The sequence below is a fragment of the Urocampus carinirostris genome, chromosome 3, assembly GCF_059441175.1.
Source record: "Urocampus carinirostris isolate Australia breed hairy pipefish chromosome 3, RoL_Ucar_1.0, whole genome shotgun sequence".
Lineage (NCBI taxonomy): Eukaryota > Metazoa > Chordata > Actinopteri > Syngnathiformes > Syngnathidae > Urocampus > Urocampus carinirostris.
Genome location: NC_142351.1, coordinates 52,276,100 through 52,299,979, shown reverse-complemented (window position 1 = coordinate 52,299,979; position 23,880 = coordinate 52,276,100). Strand labels below are relative to the sequence as shown.

General features: G+C 40.5%; 2 protein-coding genes across 2 annotated transcripts; one reads left to right on the top strand and one right to left on the bottom strand.

Annotated features, from left to right (window-relative positions):
• Positions 1-1,846: 1,846 nt before the first annotated feature.
• Positions 1,847-13,656, top strand: LOC148370053 (V-type proton ATPase subunit S1-like). Its single transcript, XM_088332370.1, has 10 exons — positions 1,847-2,009; positions 3,677-3,797; positions 8,850-8,924; positions 9,002-9,195; positions 9,272-9,309; positions 11,612-11,697; positions 11,757-11,989; positions 12,059-12,094; positions 12,175-12,412; positions 12,905-13,656. Exons 1-10 carry the CDS (start codon positions 1,900-1,902, stop codon positions 13,115-13,117), a joined length of 1,344 nt encoding a protein of 447 aa, XP_088188496.1. The 5' UTR covers positions 1,847-1,899; the 3' UTR covers positions 13,118-13,656.
• On the bottom strand, positions 13,390-23,157 carry taf8 (TAF8 RNA polymerase II, TATA box binding protein (TBP)-associated factor). Its single transcript, XM_088332371.1, has 8 exons — positions 22,990-23,157; positions 20,464-20,623; positions 20,283-20,381; positions 20,156-20,218; positions 19,962-20,086; positions 16,866-17,013; positions 15,901-16,043; positions 13,390-13,926 (listed from the first exon to the last, which is right to left on the bottom strand). The coding sequence occupies exons 1-8, from the start codon at positions 23,035-23,037 to the stop codon at positions 13,786-13,788; spliced, it is 927 nt and encodes a 308-aa protein (XP_088188497.1). The 5' UTR covers positions 23,038-23,157; the 3' UTR covers positions 13,390-13,785.
• Between the last annotated feature and the right edge of the window lie 723 nt (positions 23,158-23,880).

Sequence of the window (23,880 nt, the reverse complement as noted above, 5' to 3'; positions counted from 1 at the left end):
CTATGAAAAAGAAATACAAATTTCACAACCTGTGCTTTTTTTAAAATAAAAATATTTTTGGTAGGATAGTTAAGGTTAAGTCATGGGCCGAGACTGGGAGGTGGCTGGTTCAAGACTTACAACATTGGTACTCATTGCCTCCCTGCTTGGCGCTCGGCTTTGGGGGTTGGAATCGGGCGTTTGGTCACCAAATGACTCCCATCACATCAGTTGGGTTGAGCGAGGGGGCTGGGAACTTCTCCTCTGTATTAACCTCCCAGAAAGAGTCAAGAATGTAAGAATATGTACTTGACTCTAGCCACCTCCCACTAAGGGGATATGGCACCGGTATATATATATATATATATATAGGGTTAGGCACTAAATATGACACTGTCGCTTTAAATCGTTTTTTTTCTTTTTATTAAGGTTTTTGACATTAATAGGTGCATAATGATATGGTCCCTTGAAGATAAAACAATTAAACGTGCAATAGTTTATAAATTCCATTCCAATCCGATGTGGAATTAGACGTATATTAATTTGTTTGTAAATCTTACTGCACCTTACCAGACACGTCAAAACGATAGAGAAAAAGAAAGCCAACCGGCAGTAGAAAAAACTCTAAGGAGTAAGTTAAAGCCAAACGAAACCTTTATTGTCAATTGTATCATCATCATGAAACCTATTTTGTCATCTTAGCTTGGCCTTTTGGCTGAGAGTAAGTGTCCGGGCTCCTAGGCTTTGTAGCGTATTATGAACTGACCGATAACGGATAATGAATAATGAATAACGAAGATAGATAAATAACCCTTAAAAACCCCAAACCCCATCATCATAACAAAATTCTACATTCACAAATGTAAATTCACCACTGGACACAGTTAAACAATACATACTATCCAGTAAGTCGGTCGAAAAGGTCACAGAACGACTTTGCCAAGGACTGCCTCACTCTCGCCGCCATCGAAGACGCCATCTGGACCTCCACAAGCCTGCTTGTAAGGAGGTGCAGGCAGATCCCCCCCCGTGGCTGTGCTCCGAATGGCTGTACTGTAGATACGATATAATCTGCGAGCGGCAAGCCTAGGAAGCAGCCATAAAGAAGAATTGTCTGCACCCACCCGGAGGAGGGAACCGGGGGTCCCGGCAGCAACGGCCTGGTTATTCAGGTGGTTGTGGAAGGTAGAAGTCAGAAGGGAGAGGACCCATCTGAGCATCCCGGGCAGAGAACTGGAGGATGCTGCTTGGGAGGGTGGGATGGAATGGGATGGAATCCCACTTGAGAAGACAGAGCTATGCCCCTGCACAATAGTATTGCCCTTTACACATTGGTTAACTGCTGTTAAAAGTGTTGATAAAAAAATGTTCAAAACTCATATTGTTTGAATATGATATAATGAAATTGTGAATGTATTCAATTGCTGTTAAAAGTGTCGATAAAACCTCATATTGTTGGAATATGATATAATGAAATTGTGAATGTGTTTAATTGCTGATTAAATGTCGACACAAATTGTTCAAACGTCATATTGTTAGAAAAAGATATAACGGAATTGTGAATATGCATAATTACTGTTAAAAGTGTCGAGAAAAATTGTTCAAACCTCACATTGTTTATTTTCTGTTAAAAGTGTCAATAAAATTGTTCAAACCAATACATACTATCCATAAAGCTTTCCCAGAACCAGAAAGCCATTAAAACCAATAATACTTGCAAACATTTTGGCATCGTTATGTATACTTATTTTCCCACCGGCATGTTTATTTTGTTGTTGTTGTGTTTACTATGAAACTGGACGTGCGTTTGTTCAATAAAGCTTTTAAAAAAAAAAAACATCTGAGGAGGAAGTGTTGCCATCTTGTTAGTCACGTGACCGTCAGCTGACAGCTGTCACGTGCCATTAACAAAGTGTCAAGATGGCAGCCGGCATGTTCCTGCTTTTTCTAAAGGCTTTCTTTTTCTTGTCCTCTCTTGGAACGACGAGTTCTGCTACACAAGTGCCGCTCCTCATCTGGTCCACACGCGGGTAAGAAGTCATCTTGGGCATCGTGACCATGCTAACTACGACTACTACTGCTGCTAGCTCAGCCAGCTATTTTCTTATTTTTTGACCAGTCAAATGTGATGCAACTATTCTGAAATTGCCGAAGAAATGATGGAATCCAAGCTTTTACGTTTTAATAATAGTAAAAGTATTCTCTACTATCACGCCCTCTGAGATTGAAGAGCTATTTCGTCTATGTATTGTTTCACAGTTTAGCCTTAAAGAAACTCTGTGTATTTTTCCCCTGCATACATCTATCCTCATAAGAGTGCGAGGGTGCTGTAGCGCCTTGCAGCTATTATCTGGCAGGGGAAGCCCTGAAATGTTTGCCTGCCAGGGGCGGATTCAGATTTATTTTAGTCGTGGGGGTGCAACAGATATACTTTGGGGTCAAGTTATCATAAAAAATAAACTGCTACCAACCTCTCACTTTTACAAATTGATTTTCATATTATGGTCTCCATAACTTCGTAGGAAAGCTATGTATGACCTTTTAATTTTGGACTGGTAACATTCAAATTATGAAGGACATGTATCGTTGTTTATGTGAATTACAGAATTATCAGCTGCAGCATCTGCCTATTATGTCAAGATGGTAGCTGAACGACCAGATCTGAGGGCAATTAAGTGTATTCTACAAGAACGGCACTTTTCACAATCTTGTCAATTTTTATTTCTTCAAATGTTTAGTGAAAATTATCACCCCCAAAATAAATAATCTGTACTTTTAGCAACTAGTTATCAGGTAAACCTTGAACATCATATGGTATTGTATGCTATTGGTGTGTAAGTGTGAAGCACATGTAAAGCGCTTTGGGATGTCTTCAACGACTTGAAAAGCGTTGTATAAATGCAGTTCATTGACCATTTAATCAGTCTAAATTAAAAATGAGTACAATGCATTACAAAGTACACACCTTAACAATCTATGCCCTTGATCTGTGTTAAAGTAATCTGAAATGTTCTGTGCTGTAATGTAAAGTTTAAGTTACAATAGAATACAACAAATAGTCTATTTATTTAATAGTAAATCTGGTCAAATGAACAGTAACAGTATAACAACAGTAATCATATTCCTAAATCAAATAAAATGAGTAACACTCAATGCATTTAACAGTAAACCTGAAACAATAGTAAAGAGTAATAGCCTTCCAAATTCTTAACTCATTTAAGAGCTCGGCAAAAAAGCCGTGTTCTTGGTCAATGGGGGTTAGGTTTGGTGTTTGGACACTATTTGAAACGAGCCTTTTCCTCTTTTTTTTACAATTTTCGACAAAAAACTGCAATTACGAGCATGAAGTCACCCTCTCCCTGCCACCACTGCTACCCTGTTTCCTGCTTTCTAATGTGTTGCACGTCCTGAAACAGTGAGCAGATAGGCATGGTGGAAAGCTTTTTGAGAAAATGTTCTACGTTCAATTTTTTGCAGACACCCCAACTCACCCCTCCATTATGAATGTTTGTTTAGTGTTTTTCTACAAGAACCAGATTTGACCACTATCTAAATCAACACATTAGAAGCACACATTTCATTTGAGGTCCCATTGAACGCCTCCTAGTTTGCAGTTCCCGAACAGCTGCACGTTTTATCTTGTACAAGTACTGCTTGTTGACCGCTTGATGATGCCTGTTTTTTTGCTTTCTGTCAGTTTGCCCCATGAGGCCTTGTCATGGGACGGCCATGTCATGTCCAGCGAAGATCTGGCCTACTACATCGGGTCTGCCTTCAGTTCCGGCACCCACACCCTGCTGCTCTTCCTGCAGGACAGGGTCAGTAAGGACCGGACAGCTAATGTCACATGTGACGTTGCTCTAGTCTCGATGTTTCCGGCGTCATGTGATTTTTAGCTGGAGCATGACTTCCTTTTTTGAAATTGCTATTCTGTTGTCCAGAGGAAGCATATTTTCTATTGATGCCTACTCATTTGTGTTATGGAAAATAAAATAAGTACCGTATTTTCCGCACTATAATGCGCACCTAAAAGTCTTAATTTTTTTTCAAAAGCTGACCATGCGCCTTATAATACAGTGCGCCTTATTTATGGATCAATATCAAATCGCAAAGTCTTCCAACTAACTTGCAGCCGCCAACTAGATTTTCCCCCCAATGCCAAGTAGTCAGCGGTGTATGCTGGGATTTATTTACCAGCGTTTCATTGGCTAACCAATGTGTCAATCATCATTTGAATCGATCACTATTGGCTAAAGTTATTCGGAGGTCAAGGGGCGGATCCTTTTTATCATTTACAGGCTGGCATTGGCTGAAGCGGCAAAACAAAGCCTGCAATTGGCCGAAAAAGATGAATGCGTATAGCACATGGTTGACGGCATACAGAAAGCATTTTTTTACTATTCTGTTTTTGTAAATATTTTATTCTCCTGGATTTACTAAACTCACAGATATAAGAGGACCATGGCTGCACATTATTGTTGAACACGACGACTTCGGTGAGCTACTTCGGCTATATATTTTCCCTGTATCTTGTTTCAGACTGAACTCGATGTTTCTGTGATAAGCGGTGCAGATAATGGATGGAATGGAGTGTCTATTTTTAAAGTAAACTCAATTCAAAGTGTTTATTGTCATATGCACAGTAAAGTTGCGAGCGAAAATAGAAACTAAGGAATGGTTGGCATTTCTTGAATCCCAAGACTTTAACCTTCCGAATGATGGAACGATGCATTTGAGTGACATCGTACGGACACCGCATCCGCACGTGTTCTCGACACGTATTTGCGTCTTTGCAAGCTTTGGGAATGTTAAGGGGGTAATAAGTTTGACTGAACTATCTGACTGTTTTGTCGACGTTCCCATTGTAGCGCCTTATAATCTGGTGCGTCTTATGTATGTCAAATATAGGACCAAAAACTATTTTTTCGGGGTGCGCCTTATAACCCGGTGCGCCTTATAGTGCGGAAAATACGGTTATATATATATATATATATATATATATATATATACACATACCATATGTTTTGCCACAGCTCGTATATTCTGTAATCACTGTGTCCTTAAGAGATTTTAGACCAGGGGATGTCAAATTCATCTAAGCCCAGGGGCCTATTGCGCCAGACTAGTAAATTAATGGCATAAAAAGTATGGTTTAGCTTATCAATTTTAGTGTTGAATAACTGAGCATTTGTAACGAAGAAAAACAAGAATTAATTCATCAATATCCACTACCATTTATTTACCTAAAGGAAAGACATTCAAACCAGGAAGTCACAAAATGTCACGGACTCGGCACAAATAAGATCTTCAGTACCTGAAGCTTCATCGGCCCGGTATTGCAGTACCTCCGGGAACGGTGCATTCGCAATGATCGCAACAAGGGTTTAGGGCTAGGACCTTAGCTTGGCCTTTTGGCCGAGAGTAAGTGTCCCGGCTCCTAGGCTTTGTAGCATATTATGAACTGACCGATAATGAATAACGAAGATAGAACAATAACCCTTAAAAACCCCAAACCCCACCTGAAGCTAAACAAGTGTTTATTTTTATCATTATTGTTTAATGAAAATGTTAACCTGAATTGAGGAATTTCACTGTCTGTTATAGATTGAAGCTAAAGCATATTTAGAACTGCCATTTATTTGATTGTGTTGCTCCGTTTTAGTCTCGCCGGCTGGATTAAATCCATTGGTGGGCCTGATCATCCCCGTTTTGGACCGTGCTGTTAAAAGTATCGCTTCCCCTTATATTTGTCTTGTATTTTTTTCTCTCAAGCTCAAGATAGCCCAAGGAAGCAACAACTGTAGTTTTTAGTGGTGATTTGGTTTCAGAAAGGAAAGGTGCTGTGTGTTTTAAGTACTCGGCCTCTGACCCCTGTCTAAGATTTAAATAAACCACTCTGAGCCAGGCCGACAGTATTGTCTGCATCTGCTTTTCAGGTTTTTTTTTTTTAATAGCAAAATGTCAGCCTTCGCTCTTACACAACTGTCTCGATTTTTTTTTTTCCAACATGAAGGAGCTTAGTGATGTCACGATAGTGCCTTGCTCCTTCAATCCGATTAATATCCAGACTTTGACCAAGGTTAAAGTAGGTCAAAACCTTTGTTTGCTGTGACATCGTTAGCGATTCAGAAGTTAACTTGCTGGTGAATTTTGGATCTTCTGATGCAGCAGGCACAGCAACACAGACGCACCCAAAAACAAATTCTGCACATATAAATTGTCCCTATAATTTTCCAAAATGTGTCAAAATTGTAAAAAAATGAAGACACAAAACCATCTGTCAAGTGTCTTAATATATGTGTGTAACTTACGCAGGACCAGCCCAAGCCCTTATGGGGCCCTAAGCAAGCTTCGATTCAGGGGTCTCTATTACTTGATCATTTGGGAGGTCGCTGGTTCGCTCCTCGGCCGAGTCATACCTAAGACTTATAACATTGGTAAAATGGCGGCGCCCTCTGTTGGCTGCGGCTGCATCGGCTCGCTACAACGGGTCAGGTGTATCGACATTTCGTTCTGTGTACATTGTTACAAAGAATGACAATACAAAGGAAATTATTATTATTATTATTATTCATACTAGAACTTATTCCATGTTTTACTCCAGGAGTGGGCAACTATTTGGAGTCAGGGGGCCACATGTGACATGTTATACTTCCTTTTAAAAGGATTAGTTTCATCAAATTGGTTTTGAAACAACCACAATTAGGGCAAAATAGTATATTAGGGCCCTGTTTTAAGTACTTCACTTGTTATTTAGTTTTGAAGTATTACTTTAGGTTTTTTTAGGTTTTTTTTTTTTTAGTATTTGTGAAGTCGGATTTTTATTGAAGTTTTGTAGTTGTTTGTTGTGTTACTGTAGTTTTTTTTTTTTACTATTTTTGTAGTATTTACATAGTCATATTTTCTTAGTATTTCCTGTAGTACTTTAGTATTTCTAAAGTACATTTTTTGTGTTGTAAATCTGTGGTATTTTCGTAGTATTTTTGTATTATTACACTAGTTTTATGATTACAGTATTTTTGTAGTATTACTGTAGGATTATTTTTAAGTATTTTTGTACTATATCTGTGTAACTGTAGTTTTGTTTTTGTGATATTTCCATTGGAGAATTTTTGTAGTATCGCTATAGGTGTAATTTGCAGTATTTCTGTTGTAAACCTCTTGTAGTGCTATTTTTGTAGTTCTTTATATTATAGTATTATGTTTTTGTATTTATTTAGTATTTCAGCAGAAATATGATTGATATTTTAGTAGTATTTTTTTTTTTTTTTAGTTTTTGTAGTATTTCCACATTAGTATTTTGTCATATTCAATTAGAATGTTTGTAATATTAATGTACTGGGAGGTCGGTGGTTCGCGCCCCGGCCGAGTCATTCCTAAGACTTAAAAAGTGGTCGGCGGCGCCCTCTGTTGGCTGCGGCTGCATCGGCTCGCTACAACGGGTCAGGTGCAATCGACATTTCGTTCTGTGTACATTGTTACACAGAATGACAATACAAGGAAATTATTATTATTATTATTAGTTGTCTTTTTGTAATATTTTTGGAGTAAATAATTCTGTAGTAGCATTTTGTCATACAGTATTACTGTAGTAGTATTTCTGTAGTAATTCTATTCAATGTTTTTATTTTCAGAATGAAAGCAAAATAATATGAGGTCCATGTTCTTAAGCACTATATTTAATATTTAGTTTTGTAGTTATTGTGTAGTATTTTTGTTGCATTTCTGTAGAAGTATTTTTGAGTGGACACACAAAGTGACAATGTTGGCACAAAAAAGTGAACCACTCTTGGGGGGCCCCCCTAGTTGTTGCAGGCCTTAAGCAGCCGCGTAGCTCGCTTATGCCTCAGGTCGGCTCTGAACTTATGTAACGAAAAGATCAAATGGGTTGCACTCTTTGGCATAAATCGAACATAAGATGTGCACTCACTCACCTCTACGCTTAAACTCCAAATATGATTTAACACCGCAACCCTCATGAGGATGAGCAACTGAACAACGAAGTATTGTATCAAATGGTTAAACCAAAGAATATGATGTGGACGTAGATACATTTTGATGCAGACAGATTGAATTCAACATTTTTTTACAGAATAATTTCCAATTAAATAAGCCGCACCTGACTATAAGCCACATGTGCCGACTTCAAAACATCAGATATTTACGAAGAAAGACGGTACACAGAAAGAGTTTTAATAATATAGGGTACCTTAACCCCTTAACGTTCCAACAGCTGCTGGTGGGCCGCCGGACTTTTGATTAACAAATATGGGTCTGGAAAGCTTTAACTCTTGGGATTCAAGATATGACCATTTCAAAATTTACTCATCGGAAAAATTTCACCATCAGTCTAAAACAAGATATCTGAAAACGATAAAGCCAAGGTAACTCACCCTTTTGTCCCCAACTTCTTTGAATGTCCGCAAAAAGGCCTTTGCTACATCAAAGACAATCCATAGAATCCAACCATGTAAGATATTGGCTCCAAAACCCACGATAAGTTACCTTAACTTGCGTCTTCGACACACGTATATTTACGTGTCTCACTCTTACCTTTACTGCTCAGGCGCACCTGACTGCCGTTGGAAAAAAGGCATGAATTAGATGCATCATTGTTGTATTAGCAGCAGGGTTGAAAGCTTGGGAAAAAAAGTTGCGGCTTATAGTTTGAATTTTACTGTAGATTTTAGAGTGCTTCAAGTGTAGCATTTCATCTGCAGGCAATCTGTTCCCCTCATTCAACTCCCAAGTTAGTCCTTTTTCAAAAAACGGCATTCAGTGCAATAGAAAGAAGCAAAACGTCTCCCAAAATTCCATATTGGTTGAATTGGTTCTTTCTCGACCTGAAACAAATGCTTGTTTGTGGGCAGCTGAGCAAAGAGGACTTCACTGTGTTTGCCGGCGTGTTTGGAAACAAGCAGGACAGCGCCTTGCCCAACCTGGAGGTATTTTTCTGTCTTTATCTCACGTTTTCCTCCTCTCGCCACCATCGCAGCTCACGCACTCCGTTATATACGTGCAGGCATTGATGAAGTCATCTGCGTCAGCGGTGACGTTTGCCGCCGTGGCATGGTCGCCCTCTGTCTCGCCGCTGACTCTTCTGGAGGAGCAACTTGGGGTGTCGCCCGTTCCAGTGGATGCTAACAATTGGACAGGTGCTGACCTCAACACTTCGGTCAACAATCTGCTGCTCATCCGTCTGCCTTATTGCACAAGGTACAACTGAAGCAATTTCACTCTCTTCTTTTTCATTCACCATGTGGAGATAATCGTTTTTTTCCTTGCTTTGTAGCTTGCAGACGTCTTGCAGAGAAGTGCTTCGTGAAAATGGTAAGATGATTGAATAAATTCCATTTTTAGGTTTCAAATGCTTTTGTTCCACAGGAAGTAATTCCTGCAGCAATAGGTTTTGCCAACATGTCAGCTTTTTGAAGTGCTTATTTTATGTTATCAGACCCTTCTGACCAAGCCCAATAACAGGCTTTTGCCTCTGGGCTTTTACTTCGTCTTGAAATGCCCATTATAGGAATTGACTTTCCATACCACAGCAAAACATAAACATAATCGGTTGACTCTCTCCCACAATCGTTTCCAACTGGTTAGTAATGCAGAGGGGAGAAGTTAGCCTAACTTTGTTTAAAATGGGGCCTTTTCCTCACTCTTCCACCTCCCTCTTCACTAGGTGTTTCAAAGTCAAAATGGACAGAGGGTCAACAAAAACAAAGGGCTACAAACTGAGGGCCGGACTCATCAAATGTTCAAAGTGTTAAAATGACTATATGTTCATACTGAAAACCGAACAAATACATTCCAATATGATCTGATAAAACAATATGTTGTTTTGCCGCTGTCAGTCATCTTTAATTTGAAACGGGTACAGGAAACAAACTTCTTTTATACAAAAATCACCATTATATTTAATGAAAAACGCCAGTATTATTCAGATGTCCATAGTTTCTATTGAGCAAAAGTGGGCTTATTTTATTAAAAATAACAAAATTATACACCACATATCCAGCCATCCATCAATCCATTATCTGCACCGCTTATCCTCAGTAGGGTCGCGGGGGTGCTGGAGCCCATCCCAGCTATCTTCGGGCAGTGGGCAGGGGACACCCTGAACTGGTTGCCAGCCAGTCGCAGGGCACACATAGACATATAACTCACTCGCTCACTTACACCTAGGGACAATCTGAACCGGCCAATTAACCTGTCATGCATGTTTTTGAAATGTGGGAGGTAACCGGAGTACCCCGGGGAAACTTGCGCAAGCACGGGGAGAACATGCAAACTCCACACGAGGTTTGATCTTGTGACCTCAGAACTGTGCCGCACATGCGCTAACCACTGCTCCATCGTGCTACAACACACACACAGACATATATATTAGTCTATTATCCAATCATCTTAAATATGTTTTAAATATAATTGGTTTTTATATACTACAAAAATAAAGTGCAAACATTTATTTTTTTATTCTTTAACTTATTTGGTACTTCTATGGCTCTCTTTTTATGAGTACATTTGCCTTGGAGACAAAATTTTACTCTTAAAACATTTCTTTCTGCGTCCCAAAGTCAGATGGTTAGATGCCGGTCTTGGTACAGGCAAAGCCAAGGCAAAACTAAGTTAACAACAGGTTCAGTCCAGAATACATGAAGCACATTCTTAAACAGGGCCGCATGGCGGCGCAGTGGTTAGCGCGTGTGCGGAACAGTTCTAAGGTCTTGGGAACCTCCTGTGTGGGTTTAAATCCAGCTACACCGACTCATCTATACGCGATGACATGCAGTGCTTGGCTGTCATTGGCTGCAGATGATCATGTCATGTGACATCGCTTGGCCAATCAGTCCCACACGGAATCAAGCGCACTCAGGAGTGATCCAACATGTAAATATGGTAGTATGATGTGTAATGACTTCATATTTCAATCCATTCTTTGTCTAGCACAAAAAACGTATTATATGGATTCTCATGTCTCAACATTATTTGCAATGCCAAGTTTTGCAATTCTAGCCTCCCGATGACAAAACTTTAGGAACACTTTAAGTTGCTGTGTTGGGATGGGGAATATAAAAACCCAATTCTCTCTTAACTTGAGGTGAAGGCAGCCAGATTCAGTAAGTCCACCCTGCATGTTCTTAGAGTTGGTCCCATTAGTACAGCAATCCTCAATGATCACAAAGCACGGCAAGACACACAACATTGCTGAAACACCTGTAAAGCCAGCTAGTATCGGGAGTCAGATACTGCGACCGAAGGTAAATTGGCACAAACTCCTTTTTGTCATTAAATGACATCATCAACAACAGAATAGAGGACATGATTCTCAAGCAGTCGCATATCTGAGAGAATGACCTTGTTTTTAATTTTTTAAAAAAAAATCATATTTTGTTAGACACTATCATAGGGTTTGGTGAATGTGCATACGCAACTGGTGGGTTTCAGTCGCTCTAACAGGGTTCAGAACCACTGATTTGGATGCTTCCTTAGATGAGTGGCATATTTTGGTTGCATAATTGGCTGGAATTAAAACAAATGAATAATCATCACTTTAAAAGAGGAACATGAAAGCTTTTCAATCACATTTTGTTCTGCCATTCTTTGGCCAACGAACCTTTCGTAACTTCAGACGCGGTGATGGCCAAGGTGGCGAGGACCATGCAAGAGAAAAACGTGCCCTACACGGCTATATACACGGGAGCCCAACCGTTGCAGGTGAGTTGCCGTTTACACTGCTTGGGAGGCCAATTTTGTACCACTTTGACATTTCTCAGGCCAAGTCCTGGACAACAGTGACTATGGGGGAGGCCGCCTTGGGCCGGTCGCTGCTCCAGGCCGCCGTCGATGATGTGAAAGCGCCTTTGATGTTCAATGGCTCTGCCGGGCCTTGCATTATGCTGTGGGCGCAAAACCTCAATGTCAGCGTCTCACCTGATGCCGGTTGGACCGACCTTGCAACAGACACGCCCTCCTTGGAAGGCTCCATGTGTAATGCCACCAACTCCCTGTGAGAGACGCCTCCGAATTTTGTTCTATCCTTGGCTTCAAAATCTAATATTTCTTTTCGTTCTTCTAGGCTAGTGCTCAGCTACCCGTCAGGTTTTACCCTAAGGTAAGTAACGCCAGCAAGGGAGGATAATGAAGTAACACAAAAGAAACCGTCGTTTAGCACATTTCTCCTCCTCTGGGCAGCTTTTCCTTGAGCCAGCGCTTTTATCCGGTGTCTGCCCGAAACTGGTTCACGTTGGACCGGGTGCAACTGCGCAGCACCAATTTAACGGCGTCCTTCGTGGGGAGTCGGGTGGTTTCAGCGCCTGCTGAGTATTCCTTCCGCTGCGGTGAGCTCAGCAGCTTCGGCGCCGCTCTGTTGCTGCCCAACTCCACTGATCCCACTGTGGCCGGCTGGAGGCTAAAGTTCATCGACTTTCAGGTAATTGCAGCATACTTTCAACTATTTCTGGTTTTAGATACAACCTTGCAAAAATTGCCACCAGCAGAATCTTACATGTTCCACCTACATATAGTCACTTGTCCTCCTACAGAAACCATATTAAGACATATAGTTCCCTCTTCCAATGTTTTTCAAATTGTGAACATTTTTTAAAAAGTGCCTGGTAGCCACTCCGCAGCACTAAAGAGCCGCATGTGGCTCCTGAGCTGCAGGGTGCTGACTGAAGCATATACTTAAAAGGGACCAAGTACTGAGCCTTGGGGAATTCCACAGGTAACAAACACCAAAAGGCTCAGATGTCATATCACTGCATCTAACACAATACGTCATATCTGAGAGGTAGGATCTGCACCATGAGAGGAACTTTCCTGAGAGACTAATACATTACTCTAGCTGTCAATGGCAGAATGCTCGGTACCGCTTGGCATTTGCTTACAAATGGCACAATGATGGCCTTTGTTGGCTTTGCAGATCCAGGGCTTCGGCTTGTCCAACGGGACAGACTTTTCTTACGCCAGCGACTGCGCGGGCTTCTTCACGGCGGGCATTTGGATGGGGCTGCTGTCGTCGTTTCTGCTGCTGTTCATCTTCGTGTACGGTCTGCACATGATCATGCAACTCCACACCATGGACCGATTCGACGATCCGAAAGGCCCGGGAATTTCTGTGCCCCAGTCTGAGTGAAAGGGGGGGGTTATGCGAGTTCTACTTCATCTCCAAGACACCAAATCCTGTAACCGTCAGGTGCCTTCTCTTATTTGCTGAATTTGTGTGTGAACGTTTGCTATTGTTGCCATCTAATGTGTTTTTCTAATTGATTCCTAATGTTTGCGTGAAGAACCTTTACTTGTGATCCTTGTTTCCAAGCTCGTGTGCCATTTTCCTTTTCAACATGTTATTTGAAGGGTGCGTGCGAATGTGACTTGAGATTTAACCATTCTTTGCTGTTCAAATAGTGCAGCTGTTGTCTTAGATTTATTTATTTGAAAAAAAAAGAAGTCTTGGAAGTGTTTTGAGGTGCCTTCTACAATGCAACAGATGTGCTGTCAACTTAATCCTGTTGCCAACGGATTCAATTCAAAATGAGTCTTTTAATCCAATTCGTGCTTGCCTGCTTCACCATGACTGACGAATCCTTTTCAATGAAGTCCTAGTTGCCATGGCAACAATGAGTCTTGAAAGTTTGAATGCCAAATAAACACCTTTTTGCCTCGTTGGCCAAACATCTTGAACATTTAATTCACAAAGTGACAAACACGAAACTTCTAAAAATTGAAAAATAATAGTATGCGTTTCAAGTCTGGTTAAGGTACAAAAGTTAGCATTGCGTGAAGAAGAAAAAGTTGCTTTGTTCATTTCTTCCTTCGAACTTTGGGCTTTTTGACGGGTCGCAAGTACGGGTTGTCAATCACGTTGTCCTCGCTGCCTTTGGTGGGAGCCATGACACCTCCCGTTGGAAGCATAACGTTCTCTTTGTCCACCGTCGTCTCATCCTGCCAAAGGAGCACAACTTTAACATGCGTCTTTACTTGGGAACTTCAGATCGGTTTTATTGCCCTCAATCTGGACATTGGGTGGTTCACCATAAATCCCTGTATGTTCTGATATCATTTTCCCAGAATTTAAAAACTTGAGTGTGCAGTTAGGTTTATTGTGTGTCAAATTTAGACCTAATAAAGGAATAACATTTGTCCTCAATAGAATAATACTTTTTAGTAAATTGCTTGAATTTTTTCATGTTTTCCATTTTATATTTGGAGAGTTTTAGCATAGAAAAAGGCAACCACAACTCTGAAAGAGATGATATTCTTATTATCCTGCTGGAAAGGCCCATTTTAGACTGACTTTGTCATTTTGATAAAGCCTATTTGGATTTTAAAATGTTGCCTTCTGATTAGCTTAACAGTTGTCCTGCCCCTTTTCTTTCTGTGCTTTTGGGTCTGTAAGGTTGCAAACGTACATAATAGATTGTCAAACCTTCAATTTTGGCTTTTTCTAAAAGCAAATATGGACGACAAAGTTGCATTTCTTGACATGCCAAAGGCATACATGCCAAACTTTTTGACTTTTAAATAAAACTGATTTATCGTGCACTGTATTTTTATGCGCAAATGACAATCAGGCTCCAAAACCATCAAATGTGATTTGTTAACATAGGAAGTGGTCATTTATTTTTTACCAAAACAAAAATCTAATGTGAATGCGTTGAATGGTTTATAAACACACAAAGATTTAGTCACGCTTCAAAATAATTAGCCATGGACTGGAATACTAGTCTGACATTCGAGATTTTTTTTGTTTAAAATTGGAAATGTGACGTTTTTTTAATTGTTAAAGCGGTGGGCATTTTTAAAGGGTGAAAAAGCAGTAGCGTTGGCAGGTTGGGCTAAAGGAAAGTTTTTTTTACGCCACATTTCTTAATAATGTCCATTCAATACATTATCTGATATATAAAAGTGGATTGTGTTTGTGAGCCAGTGAAAATATTTTTTAATCATAACAGTGCAGAAGTTATTCATAAAAAATAAAGTTTTTAAAGTACAGTACATTTTTCTGTTAAGCAAATGCTTGAGCCTTTAATAGGGGTTGTCCTTTGTTTTCAAAGTATATTAGATTATTAAATAAATAAATAAAGGTTTCTTCAGTACGGATTTTGACTCGGGGTTCATACACCTTTTAATGGCAATATTCAAGCACTTTTTAGAGACTTCAAATGCCAATTTTCCAATTTCTCCAGCACTACTAAAAGAAAAAAAATCTGGTGTGAATCTTGTATTTTGCAGGAGCACAAATATACCTCCGATTAACATATGTGATTTTTAATATTGCGTGTGCATTTATCAGGACATGATTTTTAGATCTTGAGTCCTTTTGGGGATATATTTGTTTTTCTAACAAATCTCTCCCCATACATGTATAGGTGATAGCTAAAAATGACAGTAATATGTAGCTTATATTTTTAGTTACAGGAAGTTCTTCCCATTACAATGTACCACTGGAATACACTATCTTCATTTATGCATTGGCCATGATAATGAGTGTCTATAATAAATACATAACCCTCTCACTCATTCACAATTCAAGTGCTCTGTTTAGGTGCAGCATTCACCTGTCCTCGAGGGCGCAGACGCTTAATAGGATTGCGTACAAACTAATTCCAGCTGCAATTAATTATGAGGGAAGAATGATAAAGCAGTGGCAGTTTTAAACAGACTTGTTGATTAACATCACTAAAGATTAATGCGATTACAAGCACCCCAAATTCAAGCACTTTTCAATCCTTGAAGAAAACAGCATCGAAATTCATGCAATTTCAAAGATTTCAAGCACCCGTACAAACTGACTCTCAGGTCTTTTTTGGAACGCAATACCCGCAAAAAAAAAAAAAAATTACTGAATTTTTTTAGACAAACGGATTTAGAATGAAGGCAGAAGGACGATAGCTCTAATTGCTGGTGGCATCTTACAGTCAAAACATTCCCGGCGACGTTGTCTCCGTCTGTCTGCTCATCCTGTTCCGACGAGTCCGTTTCCTCCAGACTTTGCAGCTCCAGTTCGGACGGAAGGAGGGCGCTCAGGTAGGGCACGGCGCTCGGCTGCGCCGCAATCACTGTCCACATGAGATAACACAAACTCAAGGCTTTTGAAAGTCAACATTCAAGGTGCATTGCTAGATAATCGTTAGCTATTAGCATGTCCTGACCAGTGGGCACGTTACTTTAAAAACGTAATAAGTTATAGTTACTCACTATTTCCTTCAAAAAGTAGTTGAGTTAGTAACTAAATTACTCTATAGTAAAAATAATTACTTACCAGAGAAAGTAACTAACTTTAAAAAAGTTGTATGTGAAAGAATTTGAAATTTTCTAAGCAAATACGAAACACTACAGTGACGTCTTTGACCAGAGTTTACTTGAAGAGATGGGAATTCCGACTATTTTTACGAGAACTGTTTTTTTCCTGACCGGGCTCACTAAAGAGCTCTTTTGGGTCCCAGACGCCTCTTAGGGTTGGTTTGTTGCTTTAATCCCCACATGACCAATTATCATGTAACATGCGTGGAATAACTTAAAAAGGGATAAAAAAAAAAATAAGAGAGTAAACTTTACATTTTCATATAAAAACACTCACACCGAAAAACACAGAAAATATGAAATATTTAAAAAAACAAATACAAAACATTTCTAACCTTTTTTTATGCTCAACAAATTGAAATTCAACACAAAATTTCCCCCAAAATACATATCGACCAATCACAAGAGAAAAAAGGTGTCTTGGAGGGAACCAGCAGTTGATTGATGGGGAGCCGGCTTCCTACGTTTACTTCAAAAAACCCGCTCTAGAGATGTTTTGTCCAGGAATGACAAGTCCGGGTGCTGTCAAATATCAAGCTCATATTTTCAGCGACTCTCTCAGCCCTCATTTGACTTACGCGGGAAGGAAGAGACGTCATCTTTAAATAGACTTTGCGTTTTGCTTGTCTTGGCCATGAATCGCGTAAGCGCTCGCTCCACGTCGCGCTTCTGCGTGGCCGCTTTCTCACGCACCACCTGGTAGTCCGACACGGGCTCCCGAAAAGTCTGCAAGGACGACAGATGGACGGCCGAATCAGTTGAGGACAAATCGAAAGATTAAGGAACACGACTACAACTTCAACCTTCGTAGAAATGTCCACCAAGCTAAAGTTTTGTCTTATAAGCCTGATTATTAATGCGTTGGTTGCAATCAACGGGTCGATCTACAGAGTGGGTAGCTCGTGGGGCAATAAAGGACTCGCCATATGTTTGGTTTAAATGAAGGTTTATTCATTAGGTGATCATCATGCGGTCAAAACACGACACATTTTGCTCCTCCTGAGAACAATATGGCTACCGCCTGACTGCAGCAATGCAAGAGCAGTGCGACACAATAATCGGTGACTTATGTGCGCCTTATGGTCGTGAAATTACAGCAAGTCCAAATACTGTTCCACCATGACAGATGGTCATTTGGAAGGGGGCATGAAGCTGGCTATCAGCAGCTATTGTCCACATTACACATCCCCAGCTAATTCCATGCAGTGCAAGTCTTCAGAATAAGGTATGACCAAAAAATGGGTTGTACTGCAAAATATGGGCTTATTCAGTAGAGCTAAATACATCAGCATATATGGTACAGATAAAAAAATACTTAATATATTTATAAATAAACATTTTTGCACTTTTATATAAGGTAGAGCATTTCTTCATGGCCATTTTATAAGTAGCAGTTTCATTGCGAAAAAAAAAGTGTGGGCAAAAAGGCGAATTACATAATCAACTAGAGATTATCTTGGTCCTCTTTCCTTGACCCTCTCAACACTTTTAAGTATTAGACTTGTTTATAATTTAATTGACGGAGCTCTTTGGAACACAAAGAACGAGTTTGATCCGCAGTGGTAGTCAGTATTGAATATCAGACATGAATTGTTTTTTGGGCCTGGGGAATCTAAACAGGGCTCAAGTTCTCAATCTTGCAAGCAGAGAGGGAATGGTTAAAAAATGTACACACGAAAAAAGCAATTAATGTTATTGGCATGTTAATTGTCTTTTTTGCTGTCTTGATTGAACTACATTCTTTAAAAGATGTGCCTGGAAGGTAATGGGTAGAAAAGTGGAGTAAAAATGAAGTCTCATTTACTAGATAGCATGGACAAGCCGCTAGCGGTATAACAGCAGACCTGAAATGTCATTTCTTTTTTTCTTATTTTCCATTTGCGGGGTAGTGTTGCTTTCTTGTTTTGATTTTAAGAAATTGAATAGGTATTCATGGATCCCTTATCCCCATATTTTGTCGAGGAAGCAACTCTAGACCCCCCTCTTCACTTTTGACAGTCCCTGGCCTGTTTTTGGGTTGAGGCAAGGTTGGCACAAGTCCATTCCTTAATGTTAGCAGCCCTGTTCTTTTACAATCTTTTTCTCCTCCTGCCCTTTTGGTCTGTGCCCTTGAGAATTATCTTGGTCAGTCCTGATAATCTTGTGACGTGATAATACCACTGAAGCTTCCGTCTGCGCACAGTTGACAACAGTTCTTTTTAGGGTGCCCTCTGATGGTGTTGCACACCGTTTCGTTTGTCACATAGCCTAAGTAGCTGATGCCTAGAAATTTCGTGCAGCATCGCATCTTCATGGCCTGGATTTTTTTTCCAGTTTCCTGTGAGAGTCCATGTTTTGCAAGCAATGAGAAAGATGGAAGTAACCAGGGCTTGCATGAGTCTGATCTTTGATTTCACTGCTATGTTCTTGTCCCTCCAAATGGGTATAAGTCTGGCAAGTGCGGCTGTGGTTTGAGCTATGCTGGCTGAGATTTCTGATTCCGACCCCTCTTCTGATAAGACAGCTCCAATATATTTAAATTTGGTGAAAGGTCCTCGCTCTCTGTGGTTGATGGTAATGTTTGTGGTGATACCTTAGGGATTTTTGATGATTAATTTTTCTTTTTTTTTCCTGTGATAATTTCCACCCCATACGGGGTTGATGCTTTGTCCAGGCAATTCACCAGATCTCCGAGTTCCTGTTCGTCTCCTGCATATCCGGCAACATCATCAGCCAAATGGAGGTTAGTGATGTTTTATCCCCAAATACTGCCTGTACCTTGTTGCTCGAGAGCTTTGGACACGATCCTCTCCAGGAAGATGTTGAATAAAGTTGTAGAGAGAATGCAGCCTTGTCTCACATCGACTCTGGTTTGAAAACACGCTCTAATGGTACCATTTATGAGTATCACACTGTTGGCATTGGCATACAGTTGCTCTGAACTAGTTTCTGACCCATGTTTTACTTCCGTGGCCCATAAAGCAGCTCGTCATACTCTGTCAAACGCCTTCTTGAAATCAACAAAAACGTGATAGAGGTTTCCATGGTGTTGTTGAAACTTCTAAAATAGTATGCGCGGATTGAAAGTTTTGTGGTGCTCTTTCCCTCCCTGAAAATACCTGTTCTTCAGCTAGAATGTTTTCAGCCTGTGGTTTCAGTTAGTTCATTAGGACCTTTAGAAAAACTGCTTGGCTAATGAGACTGGTGGTTCTGCAGTTGGAGCATGGTTGAGGGTTTCCTTTCTTTGGTAGCATAATTACTAGAGATTTTATCCACGCAGATGGCCACTGTTTTGGCAGATCTTTCAGCAAATCTTAGTCAAAATGTCTAAAGTTTGCTCACCACCATTTAGTATGAGTTCTGATGGAATTTTGTTGATTCCTGGAGACTAGGTATAGGTAGTTAAATATTCTGCCTATGGCTATTTCCTTTGGGCACGTGTTTGCGTTTCATTTCACTGTATCATGAAGCTATTTTTGTTCTCCTATTTTGTTGTTTATTTTTGTTAATGATTGATGTTGTTTTTTTGTGCCATGTCTAAATAAAACGTCACGAAAAAAAGAACGGTAGTTTAAGAGCTGTAACTCCAACACTATGATACCATAACTTTTTTTCCTGATTGTCACAACAGAATGTTGGCACAGGTCCACAGTTATAATTCCAGTAAAAAACAAAAAAAAAAAAAAACAGCTCACAGGGGTTTTTATGTAAGTGTGCGGGTCTGGAAACTCTGGGTAGTGGCTGGGGATGTAAGGCGGGTGCGTACGCTTCTGTCCGGCCGACAGTGCCTTGGGGGTCATCGGCTGGTTGGTAACCGGAGCTGAAAGTCCACAAAGGTGACACATTTGCGTTCATCAAGACCAAAGTGGTCACAGTGGAGGTGGCTTACGTGCAGTGATGACCATCCTTTGCAAGCGTTTAGCGTAAATGGGCAGCGTATCAACGTTGAAACCTCAAAAAAGACAAACGGGATTTCAGTCCGACTATTCGGCACGACGTGATGCGGCGCAACTCACCCATTTCAATAAGCGTCAACATAGTGTCCGATAAGGTCGGGACACTTCTGGCAGTGTGCTCACAGTACAACTTGGTGCAGCGTCCAATTTCACTGATATCTGACAACAGACACAAAGGAAACTTGTTGCTTGCATTGTTTCCAAAGTTGCAGATGTTTGGAAAAATAGAATGAAGACCTACAACTCTGCATCATCTCAGTGAGCGTTTCCACAACAGCTTTCTCGGCGCAGTCGAAGCCACACTCCGTCAGTAGGGCGCTGACTACCACTTGCAGGGTTCGCCGACGAGCTAGCTGGTAGTTCTCCACTGGGCTGGTGGCCGCTTTGCTGCTTGAACCACGCTGGGAAGGCAAAATGTAAATAAATAGTAATTCGGTGCATTTTTCACTGATACAACTCACATTTGAGAGCTTTTTTTTTACAGAAAAAGACCTGGCCAGTACAAGGGTGTGGAACTCATTTTAGCTAGGATGCAAAAACCCACTCTCATGGGGCTGGACTAGTAAATTTGTGGCACAAAAAAATGTGCCTAAACTGTAGGGTACAGGATCTTTCAGATCCTCTCAATTAAATTACGATTATGATTCAGGAGTATAAGACTTGAAACAATTAAGTAACATAACATGGGTGTTTCCTCTAATGTTCTCTGGTTGATAAACAATAGTTAGCTTCAGTGGATGGATTACTTTTTGGAGTGGCGCTAACCTTTGACTTGTGAGGTCCCTTCTCAAGGTTTTTCTTTTTCCTCACGCTGAGGTTTTGAGTTCTTCCTTGCCCGCATGTTGGTTTAAGATCAGGTAATTGTATCATTGTAATCCTGTGTAGTCTTTTGAGACATTTTTGTGATTAAAGGCTATATAAAGAAATTTGACTTGACTTGACAGCCTGCCTTTTTGTGACAGGTCACAAATACAAAGAACACAATTGTTTCAATTTGCTGGCTATGAATGAACACCTTTAACAAGAAACACCTGCATTTGTTTTGCAGATATTAAAACAGGTGCCCCTACACCGTAAACAGCTGCCAGGAAACAACGACGAGCAGTGAGGGGCTGTGTCTCATCGGTCATTGTGGAAATATAAAAGTTGCGTCAATCAGCATCAAAAGATATTCAATGGTGAAATTTATTCCGTGAGTTTCACTTTATCGATATATTTAGTAGGTAACGTGTTACTAAGCTGAGCGTCTGCTGATGCAGAGTGAGGCACGCAATTATCTAGTCTCATGTTATAGGGCGTTACTGAGACCAAGGATTCTGTTTTGGCCAACACCTCAGCCCCAAACAATATAACTAGTGACAGTATTAGCAAGCTAACAGCAAGTCAAGCCATTCAGTAATGTATTTCTTGTTGCATGGCCTTATTTCACAATAGAAGATTACCATAAATGTATGATCGAGTTTATTCAAAGGGAACAGTGGGTATAATTCATTTATTTTAAAAAAGTCAAGACAATAAAATGTTTTTCTCTGGTAAAGTAATATTGCTTTAGTTAATAAGATGTAAGTTTAGTCATTTGTAAACCTGATTGTGTCCCTGCACGTCACTGCCAGGAAACAGACAAAAACTGCTACTATTTTTCATGCAATAACTATCTATCCATCTGCCCTGGTCATATCCCTCAAGAGGGGTGACCAACAGCAAAATAAACGCATACACAAAAACAAAGGAAAAAAAGTTAAAGTAGGAAAAAACACAAAGAATTTGACCATGGCCAACCCAAATGCCCAAACACCCAAACAAGATATGCACCTCGGCATCCAAGTTGGATGATGAAACGGGACACAAAAAAGCGGCCTTGTCACTCGGGTCAGGAGACAAAACACACTCTTCTGTTTAACAGCAGGGCCCGACAGATTTCACTGGTTTACCCCTGCCGCATCATACAGGTGCCCTACCCATCCCTCAGAACACGTCCAAGCATCTCACTATCCTTTCACAACACCTCTCCACTCTTTCTTATCACCAACGAGAGCTCCAGCTTGCACTTCATTGAAACCACTTTGCTGCAGTGCACTCATAACACCTTCCATCCTCATCAATCACGGCCTTCTTCTTGGTCTCCTTCCATTTACTTCTGGCCTGTTCAGCCATTTGAGACTCCTTGTGATTAAGGGCTTTACAAATAAACATCACATGACTCTGTAGATCCTCTTCACCATTCGCTCCTCATCCCTCCTCTCCATGTGTCCAAACCAATCAAGTATTCTCTCATCCACACGCTTGCTCAGTTCAGCTACGACTCCAGTTTTGTCTCGCACAATTGCATTTCTCATTTCCAATATTGTCACTCCTAATATACCCCTCGAATACTTTATCTCAAAAACTTTTAATTTCCTTCTCAAATCTGCATTCAGGGTCCAAGTTTCTGCACCATACAATACAGTCGGCAAAATCACACTTTCATACAGTCCTCTCCTAAAATCTGTACACCTACACAAGAACTAAATGTAAAAAATGTACGCCGGGAAATTCGAACCGCCTTGATGCCAAGTGGAAAGTCAGATATGCAGGTTTTGGGTTCAAGGTTCTATGTAGTGCAGTAATTGTGACCCGAGCAGTCTTTTGACACTTTTTGTGATTAAGTACCATACAAATAAAGGCGACTTGACTTGACTGGCGAACATAGTTAGCTTAGCTTAATTTAGCTTAGCTCAATTTAACTTCAAGCTCACTGATGTGTCGGCCGCATTCAAGCGCTACTCACCCCGCTGGCAGCCAGTGAGGCTCCTGTGGCCGCCGAAGGATCCGCCATCACGCCTCTCGACAAGCGCAGTTCGTTTTGTCTCCTCACGCGCACATCTCCATTGGCTTTTGGGACAAATTTCAGCTGGTAAACATTATTGTAGTGACGCCACTTCCTGAATGGGGCGGAAGTTCATTTGTTGACGAGATCAAACTCACAACTAGTAATGAGAATTTCCGTTCTTTTTTGAGAAACGGCTTTTCAGCCCAACTCTCTAAATGAGCCGTTTCTTTTGGTTTCCAAGCGACTTTTTTTTGTTGAGCACTTCAAACCATGGGTTTCAGCCTCAAGGGTAAGGTCAGGGTAGGGGTGGGCTTTATCTGGGTTTTCTACAAGTAAACCTCGGATATAATCTATTGTTCTCACATGTATTTTTGAATTTTTTTAGGCAAAATAAGATCTAAAAATAAAAAAAACCTTCACCCCTCGGAAGAAGAAATCCTCTCGCCCCCATAGAAGTCAGTCTCCTTATCAGGGTTAATTATTTTTTTTCACGCGGTCACTTCATACAGTTGGAAATTAATATCAAAATGTACCGTTTACCAAATTGTTCTAATTAGTTATCTGACTCCATTAACCAAACACAACCTACATTCACCCAACAATTTATGCACGCTCGTTTCTTGATGGAAAAGATGAACAAGTAAGCCGACATTTTCACACGGGGGCAGATTTAATTTCATTAACAATTGAACTAAGTGAACTCCATGGAATACGGCCGAATTAGTGTCGTTAGAGTCTCTGGGAAGCCTTCTTCTGAAGTCCATTACCTCTCTCCTTATTGGCCCACGTCTTCCCGCAAGATGGTGTGACGGCTCCTCCCATGGGCGTGCCAAGGAAGCCCAACGTGGG